General features: G+C 42.3%; 1 protein-coding gene across 2 annotated transcripts in view; it reads left to right on the top strand.

Annotated features, from left to right (window-relative positions):
• Window positions 1-15,183, top strand: part of NECAB1 (N-terminal EF-hand calcium binding protein 1) — a 309,035-nt gene that overhangs the window by 19,228 nt on the left and 274,624 nt on the right. For both annotated transcript variants that reach the window (XM_056522357.1, XM_056522356.1), the window contains exon 3: window positions 5,979-6,087. In XM_056522357.1, the coding sequence (XP_056378332.1) occupies window positions 5,979-6,087 (109 nt within the window). The remainder of the gene's footprint in view (window positions 1-5,978; window positions 6,088-15,183) is intronic.

Here is a 15,183-nt window from a genome sequence, read left to right as displayed (position 1 = left end):
CCAATCACCTCCAACTACCCCCAAGGAAGGGACAATCCCCCACCCCCTGAGAGGATTTCTAACATTGTGAGCTAATGAAAGGAGGAATTTTTATAATAAATATAGTGATATATAACTTCCTTTTTTGTTGGGGCAGGGGGGGGGGGGATCTGACAGGCACGCTTTAAAGGGGTTATCCACCATAAGGTGATTTTAGTACGTACCTGGCAGACAGTAATGGACATGCTTAGGAAGGATCTGCACTTGTCTTGGGGCTAAATGGCTGTGTTGTGAGATTCCCATAACACTGTGGCTAGCGTTTTGTGAACTTGTATTTCTTGTTTGACTTTTTTCTTTTTTTGACTACAAATCCCACAATTCCATTTTCCTCCATCCCACACATCAGCCACCCTACCCATTGAAACATAAATGTGCTGCAGACCTATGGTTTTCAATCAGGGTGCCTCCAGCTGTTGCATTAGTTGCAGATTGATCCCTCCACCCATTGAAACAGACAGGCTCTCTGTCATCACCTGACTAGTGAGTCAGGTCTCGGCTGCATTGCAAGCTGGGAAAAATCTGAGACAACAGTAATTTTGTATGCTGTTAAAAATAAATAGTGGGGTGAAAATCACATAAGAATTGTGAGAAAACCGTCCCACACAGGTACAGACACTATATTATGAACTACACAAACTTTACAGCCCCTGTAGCATAGTCAAATAAAAAAAAAATCCTGGAATACCCTTTTAACCTTTCTAAGAATCTTAATCAACTTTTTATAAAATAATCATGACTTAAAAAAATGACCACTGGGGATCCCCATACCATACAGAACATTATCATGTAAGGCTGCAGCATTATCTTTATCCCGGATGAACAGAGGTTGGAACAAAATCCAGGAAATGAGGGCAGGACAAGCACTCCTTAGTGCTCACTCCTGTCCTGTCAATCAGACTCCTGCCTGAAAACAGAAAGAAGGAGGTTACAGAGCAGCCTGCAGTGACTGAATGAAGAGACACAGCATGTGTCATGGTGCGTGAGGGTGGGCTTATTGCTTGCCTTCCTAAGCAGTGGATTTCAGAATGAGTGAGCAGCAGAACAAGGGGTTTGTGAGCCAAATATAGAAGCTAGACACTTATAAAACACATGTAAATCATCTACATGACCTAGTGAGGAACATATATAAGAATTATTTTTTTTCTGTGGTATGACAGGTACACTTTAAATTATGTTTGCCTAATGTAGATATCAGTGTTCACCTAAATCTTATATGAGCAGTTTATGATCTTTGTAGAAATAATTAAAGGGATATTTTATGTTATCTTTTCCCATTTACAGGGTAGAGGATAAGTATAAGATCATGGGGGTTTGACCGCTGCAATTTCTTGAACAGCATTCTCTTGTTTTTTTTTTTTTTACCTCTTAGGGACGAAGGGCGTACACATTTTTTTCCCCACCAGAGTACCTCTTTAAGGACGGAGGGCGTACCTGTATGCCCTGATCCAGTGAACGGAGTATAAACCATTCTCACCAGCGGAGAACGGGTTAAACCCCCTGGGTCCTGGTTGCTACCGGCAGCCAAGACCCACAGCTAATGCCGGGCACCGCCGATCGGGCTGATGCCCGGCATTATCCCCTTAGATGCCGCAATCAAATTTGATTGCGGCATCTAAAACTAAACTAAAACCACCCCGGCAACTCATCAGAGCTGATCAGGACTAGCGCGACAAAATTGTGATGTTCCGATCAGCTTACTGGATGAAGAGTGGGTCCACACCTGCCTCTCTGATCGGAGATCTACTGCTCCTTGCCTCCTCAGCAGGCAGGAGCAGCAGAGCGCAGAGAACACTGATCAATGCTATGCTATGGCATAGCATTGATCAGTATATGCAATCAGAAGATTGCATGTTGTAGCCATGTGGGTTAAAAAAAAGAAAAGAAAAAAAGTGTAAAAAAAAAAGTTAAGAAAAGTTCATCAACCCCTTCCCTATTAAAAGTTTAAATCATACCCTTTTTCCCATTTTTTAAATAAAATAATGTAATAAAGAATAAAAATAATCATATGTGGTATCGCCGCATGCGTAAGTGTCCAAACTATTAAAATATAAGGTTAGCTAAATCGCAGGGTCGAAGGCATACACGTAAAAATAAGGCCAAAATTGTGCATTTTTGGTCACTTCGTATACCATAAAAATATTAATGAAAAGCAATCAAAAAGTCCCATCAAAACAAAACTGGTACCAATAAAAAGAGATGACGGCGCAAAAAAAATGAGCCTTCATATAGCCCCATATATGGAAATATAAAAAAGAAATAGGGGTCGGAGGATGCCAATTTGTAACTTTTATGGGGTGCACTTTTCTACGCAGTGCACTTTTCGGTAAAATGTCACATCATATTTATTCTGTAGGTCCATACAATTATAAACTACATGCACCAAAATTAGTATGTTTAAAAATTGGCATCCTCTGACCCCTATTTCTTTTTTATATTTCCATATATGGGGCTATATGAAGGCTCATTTTTTTTGCGCCGTCATCTCTTTTTATTGGTACCAGTTTTGTTTTGATGGGACTTTTTGATTGCTTTTCATTTTTTCTTATTTATTTTTTTATTTCACCATACAAAATATATTTTTTTTGTTTTGCCTCAGATTATATTATAAAAAATTTGTGATGTCATTACAAAGTACAATTGGTGACGCAAAAAACAAGACCTTATATGGGTCTGTAGGTGCAAAATTGAAAGCGATTTTTAGAAGGGAAGGTGGAAAAATCAAAAATGCAAAAACAAAAATTAGCTGCGTCCTTAAAGGGATACTCCACGTCTAGACATCTTATCCCCTATCCAAAGGATAGGGGATAAGATGTCTGATCGCGGGGGTCCCGCCGCTGGGGACCCCCGCAATATAGCATGTGGCACCCACCTGTTTCTTGTCCAGAAGCGCTGGAGGGTCTGGGTTGCGACCAGGGGAACGGAAGTCCGTGTCACGGCTCCGCCCCGTGTGATGTCACTCCCTGTCCCCTTAATGCAAGTCTAGCCGTCACGCCCCCTCCCATAGACTTGCATTGAGGGGACGGGGTGTGACGTCACACGGGGGCGGAGTCGTGACATCACGGACTTCCGTTCCCCTGGTTGCGACCCAGACCCTCTAGCGCTTCCGGACAAGAAACAGGTGGGTGCCGCATGCTATATTGCGGGGGTCCCCAGCAGCGGGACCCCCGCGATCAGACACCTTTAAGCTGTACCCCTATAAGCTGAAAATGGGCTAAGTCCTTAAGGGGTTAATGGAAACTTTTATGTATGAAGCTTCCAGAGATAGATGATTAGATAATATAAATCAACATCCCTTTAAAAAAAAATGAATTAATGGGATTAGATGAGTTGTTGAGAGATATACATGTAATCATCTGACTGGGTCTAGATTGTATAGGCAATGAAGGCTTCGACAAGTAGGACTAGCAACATGAAACTGAATTGAACAACAACATACTGTTAAACAAAGCAGAACCCCATCAGTCTCTGATGTCCCCAAACTGTCAAATTCCTTCATAAGTGAAAAAAAAAAAAAAAGAAAAGAAAGAAATGTAAAAAGACTAGATTTTTGGGATGAAAGATTAAAAATATATATTTTTGGAGATGTGATGAGCTATTTACAAGTCCTTATCCTGCTCCGTCTATGATCTGTCTACTACTGTATCCTGTGTTTACCCATATCCTGTTGTATAAAGTCTGGCGGCAGCTGTTTTATTATGAAGCATTATTTATTTATTTTTTTCATTTTATATAATTTTTTTTAAGATAATCTGCTGTGTATGTATACAAAAGGTAGCAGTATCTATGCCTATTATGCAACTTCTGTAGACTCCATCTCTGATAATTAGTTGTCATCTCTGATAATTAGTGGGTGTAGACTAACTGCTGTGATGTCTCCCATACCCTGCACACACACACAGACACTTTCCCATATCTCTATAATACACTCTCAACATAATTAAATACATTATCTAGCAGTATTGAGCATTGTAAGTCCACTAGAGTGAGAGAAATCACTCCCTTGATCACCTCTGTACGTCTCTCTCTCTGTCTCTCCAGCCACTTCCCTCTTTGCCTTACCATCTCCATAGACTTCTATGGGCAGCTGTAACGTGATGCTTCAGTGAGCTGATCCACCTGGAATCAGACTTTAGCAGCTTTTAGAGAAAATGATGAGTTTTAGGAAGGACGGGGTAGCTGGAAAGAAATCTGTCAAGAAAAGATATTTGCTTGTTCTATTTACCGTATTTAAAACAATGTTAAAACAACAGAAATCATTCAGGGATTCTTCTTTGTGTAATTCATGTATTGAAGGGATTTTCCCGGAAGGAAATTCTTAATTTTGCAGCGTGCTAATTCTGTTTCATGAAATGCAATGAATAAAATCTGTGGTAAAATCCACACGAAACACGTGGAACATTCAAATGTCATTGTGTTTTTTGTTACAATTACATTTTACATTTTGGGAACCTAGCCCTATTCTCTTTATACTTTTTATTATTAATGTAGAATAACAAACCTCCAGTTTTCTCAAAACCTGTGCAGAGGAAAAATGGACCAGTTGCCCATAACAACCAATTGCTTCTTATATCTTTCAGACGCCTTTTGAAAGAAGTGATCTGATTGGTTGCTATGGGCAACTGGTCAACTTTTCCTCTGCACAGGGTTTGCTAAAGATCACCCTAAAGGTACGTTCACAAAAAATGTGCCGAATGTCCACACGACATTTCCTTGCAGGCTCAGCAGGAAGAATTGACTTGACTATTCTTTCTGCAGACGCTGAAAACTGAATTTCTGGTGTGGAAATGTTGCCGTGAGAACAGTGCAGCAGAATCCCATTGAAATCAATGGAACTTTGCTGGTGATAAATATCTGTCCAAAATATTCATGCGGAATTCCTCACAGGTATTCTGCTGTGTAAACAGTCTTATTGATTTCAATGGGATTCCGCTGCACTGTGCAAATGGCAGAATTTCAGCGCAAAACTTCTGATTCCGGCTTTCGCAAACGCATTGAACATGTTCAGTGTTTCGGCAGAGTCCGCATGGAAATGCATTGTTGTCTATTGAGACAGCGCATTTCTGAGCGGTCTTAGTGCCAGCATGTTATGCCGGCACCCGCAGTTTGTAGAATGTCCGCATGGAGAGTTTTCGTGCGGACATTCTCCTGTGTGAACATAGCCTTAGTGTTAAAACCCTGCACTGAATTTATATATATATATATATATATATATATATATATATATATATATATATACATATATACATATACACACATACACACACACTAAAGGCTATGTTCACACACGTCTCACTTCTGGTTTTGCTTAAAATTCTGCTGACTAAAATAACCTTAAAGGTGTACTCCTCCCCTAGATATCTTATCCCCTATTCAAAGGATTGGGGAAAAAATGTCTGATCGTGGGGGTCCCACCACTGGGGACCCCCGTAACCTCGGCTGTGGCACCCCAGACAGCCGGTGCACAGACCGAACTTCGCTCCGTGCTGGATGACTGGCGATGCGGGGCAGAGGCTCGTGTCATGTTCACACCCCGCTCGTGATGTCCCGGCCATGCCCCCTCACTGCAAATCTATGGGAGGGGGCGTGACGGCCATCACGCCCTCTCCCATAGACTTGCATTGAGGGGGCACAGCTGTGATGTCACAAGCCTTCCGCGCTGCACCCGATGCTCTAAACAAACGCCGGGTGCAGCAGGGAGATCGCTGGGGTACCCAGCGGCAGGACCCCCGCAATCAGACATCTTATCCACTATCCTTTGGATAGTGGATAAGATGTCTAGGGGCGGAGTACAATTTTTATTGTGTTTTTACTACTGTGATAGTTCTTCCTCCTGGTTGCACATCAGATATCCTGTAACATATTATATGTTTATCTGAGACTGTTGTAAGTTTTCTTTGTGTCCAGTTTTGCCTATATTATATAACTTTCTTCTCTTGCAGACGATGGAAAACTTTCTTTTGAAGAGTTCAAAGCTTATTTTGCTGATGGAATCCTAAGTGCAGAAGAACTGAGCGAGCTTTTCCATAAAATTGACACACACAAAACAGAGTAAGACGTTTTTTCTATAATCTGTTACAAAGTAACCAAGAACAAGTTATCATGTTGTTTTCTAGTAAATGATGACTGAATGGGTCACCCAGTTTTATTCTTAGAAAAACGAATGTCCGCGCGCAAAGACCATGAAGGGAGATCCCTTGTTTGGGTATCATGGCTAATTATTCCCACAACACCTTCAAGAGATCTTCATTAGAATCAGTTATTAGTAGTAGGGAGAAAATGTGGGAGAAGATGTAGAGAAGAGCAACATTAAGACTGGGTTCACAGGTCCGTTTTAGGACATCGTCAGCCGTAACTCCATCCAGCATCAGGCGAAACAGCGTCCCTCCTAATCCCTTAGACCAATGTCCGTCAGTCATCAGCCGCACCTCAGTCCCCCGTCCTCCCTCACACCAATCGCCATCATCCATCAACCACGACTCCCTCCTCCCTCTTCCAAATCTCCCTCGTCCAAAACTCCGTCATCCCTCAGACGATTCTCCCTCTGACGACTCCTGCCCCATAGCAGAGCCGACGCTGCACAGCATGTATAGCAGAGTCGAAACTGTGAAACTTGCATGTGCACTACAGACACTACGTGTTCTACAGAGTCTGTATAGCAGAGCCGACACTAAATAGCATGTACAGCAGAACCAGTATAGCAGAGAGCTGACACTGAATAGCATGTACAGCAGAACCCGTATAGGAGAGAGCTAACACTGAATAGTGTGTACAGCAGAACCAGTATAGCAGAGAGCTAACACTGAATAGCATGTACAGCAGCACCCGTATAGCAGAGAGCTAACACTGAATAGTGTGTACAGCAGAACCAGTATAGCAGAGAGCTAACACTGAATAGCATGTACAGCAGAATCCGTATAGCAGAGAGACGACACTGAATAGTGTGTACAGCAGAACCCGTATAGCAGAGAGCTAACACTGAATAGTGTGTACAGCAGAACCAGTATAGCAGAGAGACGACACTGAATAGTGTGTACAGCAGAACCAGTATAGCAGAGAGCTAACACTGAATAGCATGTACAGCAGAACCCATATAGCAGAGAGCTAACACTGAATAGTGTGTACAGCAGAACCAGTATAGCAGAGAGCTAACACTGAATAGTGTGTACAGCAGAACCCGTATAGCAGAGAGCTAACACTGAGTAGTGTGTACAGCAGAACCAGTATAGCAGAGAGCTAACACTGAATAGCATGTACAGCAGAACCAGTATAGCAGAGAGACGACACTGAATAGTGTGTACAGCAGAACCCGTATAGCAGAGAGCTAACACTAAATAGTGTGTACAGCAGAACCCGTATAGCAGAGAGCTAACACTGAATAGTGTGTACAGCAGAACCCGTATAGCAGAGAGCTAACACTGAGTAGTGTGTACAGCAGAACCCGTATAGCAGAGAGCTAACACTGAATAGTGTGTACAGCAGAACCAGTATAGCAGAGAGCTAACACTGAGTAGTGTGTACAGCAGAACCCGTATAGCAGAGAGCTAACACTGAATAGCATGTACAGCAGAACCAGTATAGCAGAGAGCTAACACTGAGTAGTGTGTACAGCAGAACCAGTATAGCAGAGAGCTAACACTGAATAGCATGTACAGCAGAACCCGTATAGCAGAGAGCTAACACTGAGTAGTGTGTACAGCAGAACCCGTATAGCAGAGAGCTAACACTGAATAGTGTGTACAGCAGAACCAGTATAGCAGAGAGCTAACACTGAGTAGTGTGTACAGCAGAACCCGTATAGCAGAGAGCTAACACTGAATAGCATGTACAGCAGAACCAGTATAGCAGAGAGCTAACACTGAGTAGTGTGTACAGCAGAACCAGTATAGCAGAGAGCTAACACTGAATAGCATGTACAGCAGAACCAGTATAGCAGAGAGCTAACACTGAGTAGTGTGTACAGCAGAACCCGTATAGCAGAGAGCTAACACTGAATAGCATGTACAGCAGAACCAGTATAGCAGAGAGACGACACTGAATAGTGTGTACAGCAGAACCCGTATAGCAGAGAGCTAACACTGAGTAGTATGTACAGCAGAACCAGTATAGCAGAGAGACGACACTGAATAGCATGTACAGCAGAACCTGTATAGCAGAGAGCTAACACTGAATAGTGTGTACAGCAGAACCAGTATAGCAGAGAGCTAACACTGAATAGTGTGTACAGCAGAACCCGTATAGCAGAGAGCTAACACTGAATAGTGTGTACAGCAGAACCCGTATAGCAGAGAGCTAACACTGACTCAGCTCTGTTACATGGCAGGGAGGTTTTTCATCTGAGGGATGAGGGAGTTTCAGATGAGGGAATTTCGGATGACGGAGGAGGGAGTTACAGCTGATGCCTGACGGAGATTGGTCAGAAGGAGGAAGCAGGACGCTGTTTCACCTGATGTGAGACGGAGTTATGGCTGATGACTGACAATGTACTAAAATGAACACTGTGCACGCGACAATGTTCTGCACAGAATTTTAGGTGCATTGTATTCTGTATTGAAATTTTGTGTTTTTGCGCAGAATGATGGTGGAAATTCCGAGGCAAAAATTCCATAGCGTGGATGACAATTCAGAATCCCCATTCAAACTTATACAAAATGCAATGCACCTAAAATTCTGCTCAGAATTACAAAGTGAAAGTCTGCACATAACATCAGTTGTATGAACCCAGCCTATAAGGTTATGTACACACAGCGGACTTTCGGTGTGGATTTCCGCTGAATAATTCCCCCGGAAATTCCACTCAGATTTAATGCTCATGATCAATGGAATTCCACTGTCCCATTCACACAACAGACTATCCACTGCGGAAATTTCACATTCTGCTAAATTTAAATTTTGCAGGCAGAATCCCATTGAACTCAATTTATTGACTTTGGCCTTAGGCCATGTTCACATGATTGAAAATCTGCAATTGCACTCAAATTCTGTTCAGAAGCAGAAGGTTTGTGTAATTTGTGCGGAATGTCCACACATGTGAAGAATACAGCAGCATTAGGACCGATCAGAAATGAGCCATCTCACTGACGGCAATGCATTTCCGAGTGAAATCGGCAAAAAGAATAGATACCGTATGTTTAGATATGTCTATTATGGTGTGTGGAGAGTGCCGCAGAATCCCATTGAATTCAATGAGACTCTGCTGCAGCGGACTGTCCACGCGGAATTATCTGTCGGAATTCTGCACATTCCAACGTGTGAACATAATCTAAGAGTATTGGCTGTTTCCACAGTAAGAAATTGGCAGACAGGATGTGTTTTGGAGGTACAGGGGACATGAGCATAAAAAGGATTAAAGGGGTACCCCGTTGGGAAATTTTTATTTTTATTTTAAAGCAACTGGTTCCAGAAAGTTAAACAGATTTGTAAATTACTTCTATTTAAAAATCGTAATCCTTCCAGTACTTATCAGTTGCTGTATACTACAAAGGAAGTTGTGTAGTTCTTTCCAGTCTGACCACAGTGCTCTCTGCTGACACCTCTGTCCATGTCAGGAACTGTCCAGAGTAGGATAGGTTTGCTATGGGGATTTGCTTCTACTCTGGACAGTTCCTGACATAGACAGAGGTGTCAGCAGAGAGTACTGTGGTCAGACTGGAAAGACCTACACAACTTCCACTGGAGCTCACAGCAGCTGATAAGTACTTAAATTAATTTATTTTTTATTTTTTTTATTAATATTTTTAAATAAAAGTACAGTACAAATCTTCATAACTTTCTGGAACCAGCTGATTTGAAAAATAATTTTTTCAACGGAGTACCCCCTTAAATATAAGGGCTGAAGGAAAGATCCAAGTTTAAGACTATGTTCACACAACGGAATGTCAGTACAGAAAATCTTTGTGCAAACATTACGCAGACTGTGGGCGCCAGCTCAATATGCCGGCGTGAGGATCGCACTGGAATGTGCGGTCTCATAGATGGCTATGCTCTCTGTGTGGAGTGTGAACAAAGAATGGACAGGTTCATTCTTTCTGCGGACATGGAAAAATGAAGTTCCGGGCCAGAAAAATCTGGCACGGAAATTCTGCCGTGTGCACAGCACAGCAGAATCTTGTTGAATCTTGTTTAACAGGACTCTGCTGCAGCGGCAACTCTGTGCAGAATTCCAATGAGGAAATCAGAATGGAAATTCTGAGGTGTGAACATAAAGTTTAGGATATGTTTAAACACTAGAGTTTCTGCATGGAATTCTGCATGGATTTCCGCATGAAAATTCTGCATTAATTTATAGCCAATACACTTCAATGGGATTCTGCTGTCCCATTCACACAGCAGAGTTTTAATGCAGAATTCCTTGCAGAGAGTCTGCCATGTGAACATAGCCTTACAATGACCTCAAGACAGCCGGCGTGCTGCCCAGAGTTAGGCTAGGTTCACAGTACATAATCACTGGACAGAATTTCTGCCAGAGATCCTGCAGGTGGCGCTAGGACAGTGCGGACTGCATTTCTGTCCCCATAGATGGCAATGCATTTCTGAGCAGGTCCGCCGAAAAGTCCACTCAAAAATGCATTGCTGACTATGGGGTTTGCCCAGTCCGGAGATTCCACAGTGTGAACCTGGCCTTAGGGTCTATTAGGGTCTTAGGGTCTATTTACATGGCAGAATTCCCACTTGTGGAATTACACCTCAAATTAAAGCCCATAGACTTCTATGGGATTCCGCACTCCCATTCACACTTCTGAATTTCCGCTTGCGGAATTCAGCTAAAAGTCTATGGGGGAGATTTATCAAAACCTGTCCAGAGGAAAAGATTCCCAGTTGCCCATAGCAACCAATCAGCTTGCTTCTTTCATTTTTAACAAGGCCTCTGCAAAATGAAAGAAGTGATCTGATTGGTTGATATTGTCAACTGGGCCACTTTTCCTTTGCACAGGTTTTGATAAATCTCCCCCTATGGGCTTTAATTTGAGGCGGAATTCCGCAAGCAGAAATTTAGAAGTGTGAATGGACCCTTATGGTAGTACCGCACATTGAAATGATAATGGAGTGTTTCAGGTTTTGGTAAGTTTAGTAGATGGGGGAAACACAAGTATTTTTGAAAGACCCAGTTTCCATGCAGCAAATTTGTTACATAAATGTCTGTGTTTGTCCTGAATGGGGATTGCAGAACTCTATATGCTGCCACCAAAACAACCCCTTTCTGATGAATAGAAATAATGTTTCTGCAACAAACCTAATACATTTAAATATAAACTAAGGGGGATTTATCAAGACTTGCACGTCAGTTTTTTTTTTTTTTTTTTTCATAAAAAATAAGTTGCAAAATCCCAATTGCTCATTTGTGATTTTTTCTGTGATTGACGCAAAAAATTAAAACCAGTTTTCTGGTGATGAATAAATTCTCTCCTGGAGAAGCCTGACTTGAAGGATACCCCTCTCTTACTCCCCCTGCCCCAATAAAATGAAAGGGATAAGATTAAACCACCTATAGCATTATTGTCGCCCAATCTGGAATAAATCAGATACAAAGTCAGAGACACAATGAGTAATAACCATACATTTTGCCTTTTTACTGGTTTGTCTGCTGGTATATGAAATACTTCTAAAATGTATATTGTACCAATCCTGCTGCATGCTGGGTCACAAAAAGAGAATAAACAAAAAGAGATTTCACAGGAATAATAAGATGTTATGGAATCAGTATACAAGACATTGCAGCCCCTGCTTCTATCCATGAACATGAAGATGGGGTGGGGGGCTGCCTAGAGTTAGGCTAGGTTCACAGTACGTAATCACCAGACAGAATTTCTGCCAGAGATCCTGCAGGCGGCACTAGGACCGTGTGGACTGCATTTCCGTCCCCATAGACGGCAATGCAGTCTGCCCAGTCCTAGCACCGCCCATGGGATCTCCGATAAGATGTCCAAGGGCGAATACCCCTTTAAGGGTCATTTGTCAAGGTGCGCCCAAAGGCCAAAAAAATAAACCACAAAACAACAACAAAAACTAGTAGGTGTTGCGTGTTAATAAATGACCCCCTTAGTGTCGCAGATTCTTTTATATTTGATTCTGGGCTCTGTTCGCACCTATATTGGTGGTTCCTCTGTAATAGATTCCATCATATCTGAAGGGAAAAATTTGTTGCATTTTTCCCATAAATCAATAGGGTCTGTGGGATATCTGCAGTTTTCCCCATATGACAGACCTTTACCTGCCGTAACTTACAGACACTTTTTAGAGTGGAAATTTTCCATTAGTTCTTGGCAAAAAAAGGTTCCTTCTTTAAGGGTTATGCAGCATTTACAAACCTATAACCTATACACAGGATAGGTGATAAGTATATGATCGTGAGCGTCAGACCACCGAGACCCCTATGATCTCCAGAATGGGGCCCTGGCTCTCCCCACTGAATGGAGTGGTAGACGGCCCATACTCCATGCGTTGTCTGTGTGAGTGCTGGATGACCCCTTTAACAAATATAAGGCTCGGTCTGAACAACATTCTTTTCAATGCAGATGCCCCTGAAAACTGGATTAACTAAATTAATTATGCAAAGTTTTCACATGACGTAGGTGAGCAAAAAATATTTCTATAACCAGCCGTACATAATGTAAGGCCAGCACTGTATTAGGTTCAAATGGTTTTTATAGAATTTTTCAAGAATTTTTACAATACAATAAACAAGGCCATTCCAACCGTATGATAAAAAAGAACACAGCATAAGCCTTGTATTAGGATACAAAGTATTCTGTCTGCTATTTGTTAATTAAGGAATATTACATTTCTTGAAAAAAGCGAAATACACATGTAATAGTTGTAGAAATAATTACAAATAATAACATTAACCCCTTGTATACGTGATGCCAGGGCATGGTTTAGCCTAAAACCACTCAAAGATATACCGCTGGATTCTGGGCTAGGCATGGGGTGTAATAAAGACTCAGACACCAAGTTACAGACAACGGAAGCTTTACTGAGGATAGACAGTTGGTAAAGTCTATACAGTTCCGCCAGGGCCAAAGGAGGTGACCATTGATGCAGAGACCTTAAGGGCTTGCTGGGACTTGTAGTAGGACTGGACAATTGAATGCAGACCACGCTGACTTGACAGATGACAAAGACTGACTTGACTCATAAAACTGTGACTTTATATTACTTGACTTGATGGTGGCTGCAGGACTGGACTTTGAGGTCTCCAACCCCCTGGACACACACACTAGGCGACTGCACTGGACCTCAGCTTAGCAGAAGAGCAGAGCTCAAAGAGAGAGAAGCTCCACCCAGGGCTCATATGTGGTAGACTAGCAGGGAGCCCATAGGTCACTCTTGGGATCACCTGATCACTGGTATCTCCTGGGTAACAATCACATGACATAACTCTTAAAGATACAACACATTGCGGAACATATGTACAGGGGGGAAACAGGTGCAAGGGGCCCTGGGGACACTGAAGGAGGCTGACTGACAGGACAGCAAGGGTACGGGGCAACATCTCCCGTAATGGACTACCACAATAACAATAATGATACATTGGTTTCTTAATATAATATAGTATAATACATATTCTTTACAGTGTAAATAATAAGGGTATGTTCACACTACGGAATTCCCGCGGAATTGTCCGCCGCTGAAATTCCACAGTGTGAACGGGTCTCGCGGAGACCCATTCACACTAATGTTAAATTAGTGTGAATGGGTCTCCGCGAGACCCGGTTCACACTGCGGAATTTCAGCGGCGGACAATTCCGCCGCTGAAATTGTTACCACGCAAAGAAAGAACATGTTCATTCTTTGCGCGGAAGTCCACGAGTACTGCATGGCAGTCAATGGTGATGGCGCAGTGCCGCGTGGTCCTACTGCCGCCGTCGGCTGCCAGGCTGAATCTCTGCTCGCGGAATTCTGCGAACGGAGATTCCGTTCACTCTCCGTAGTGTGAACATACCCTAATAATAACACAACACTGTGATTCTGGGCAGCCATATCTTTTCCCCAGCGCTGCCTCTAATATGTCACTTACAATTCTCCGTTCAGCTTAGTTCCAGGCCAGTTGCGCTCCTGATTCCCTTCAGCAGATTAGTACAAGTAATATCTTGCTGCACAAATGTGAGGCCTTTCATTTTTCAGGTTTGTGGGTCACCGGTCGTGTATTATTCATGTCATGGTGCAGCTGGAGCTGGACGTGGACACCTGTTCTTTTAGTCATATAATGACATTTACCTCTCATTGTATAATGAATGGCACAACATCTGCACCATCTGCACCATCATAGAGAACTAAGCAGCAGGACCAGCATAGTAACAGCTTGGAGAAGATCAATCTTGTTCTATATAATGCAAAACTGATTTAATATAATGCCTGTATACAGCTGTAAATCATTACAAATATTAAAGGAGTCCCCTGCTGACCCTGTATTGGCTATGTAAATAAAGACTGGAGGGCCCCACATTCTATGGAAACAAGATGGCTGTCCTCACAAAAATTATTCATTTAAATCAGCGGTCTCAAACTGTGGCCCTCTAGATGTTGCAGAACTTCAACTCCCAGCATGCCCGGACAGCCAACGGCTTATCTTTTTTTTTTTTTGCAGTTTAAATTAAAGGGAATGGTTTACTAATTACGTTGACATATTTTGAGGAGAAATGACTGAATTTGTTCTTTCTTATGAATGTTGTAGCTTTTTGTAATATATATTTTTAAACCCTTTCCTGGGGCGACCATATTAGAGGTATATACTTCCCTTCTGTTTGTCAGTATAAACAGTGTAGCAGGTTGTATGCAGGTCATGGCAGCTGATATATCTGGAAGTCAGTATATATCACAGAAAGTAACGGAGTACAGCGTCCCCCTCCAGTCATCCACAGAGGAGCTGTAGACAGAGCTTTATTTGTGTGTATATTGTGTATGTGTGTATTGCTACACACGAACACTGAAATTATACATAATTGCCAATAGGAAATTAAAGGCCCTGCCACTGGGAACCATCCAAAACACCCAGAAAAGCTCCCACTAAAGCAAATTTGCACAAACTTCACCCATTCACATTCTGGTTCCTAGGATAGTCTTGCAAATATCAAGATTGTGGGTTACTAGGATTAACTTGCCACCCGCAAATGATGCTGAGATCATTTTATTGTTCTGTCCCAGCCT

The sequence above is a fragment of the Hyla sarda genome, chromosome 5 (genome assembly GCF_029499605.1).
Source record: "Hyla sarda isolate aHylSar1 chromosome 5, aHylSar1.hap1, whole genome shotgun sequence".
Classification (NCBI taxonomy): Eukaryota; Metazoa; Chordata; class Amphibia; order Anura; family Hylidae; genus Hyla; species Hyla sarda.
This window is presented reverse-complemented; position numbering and strand designations above follow the sequence as displayed.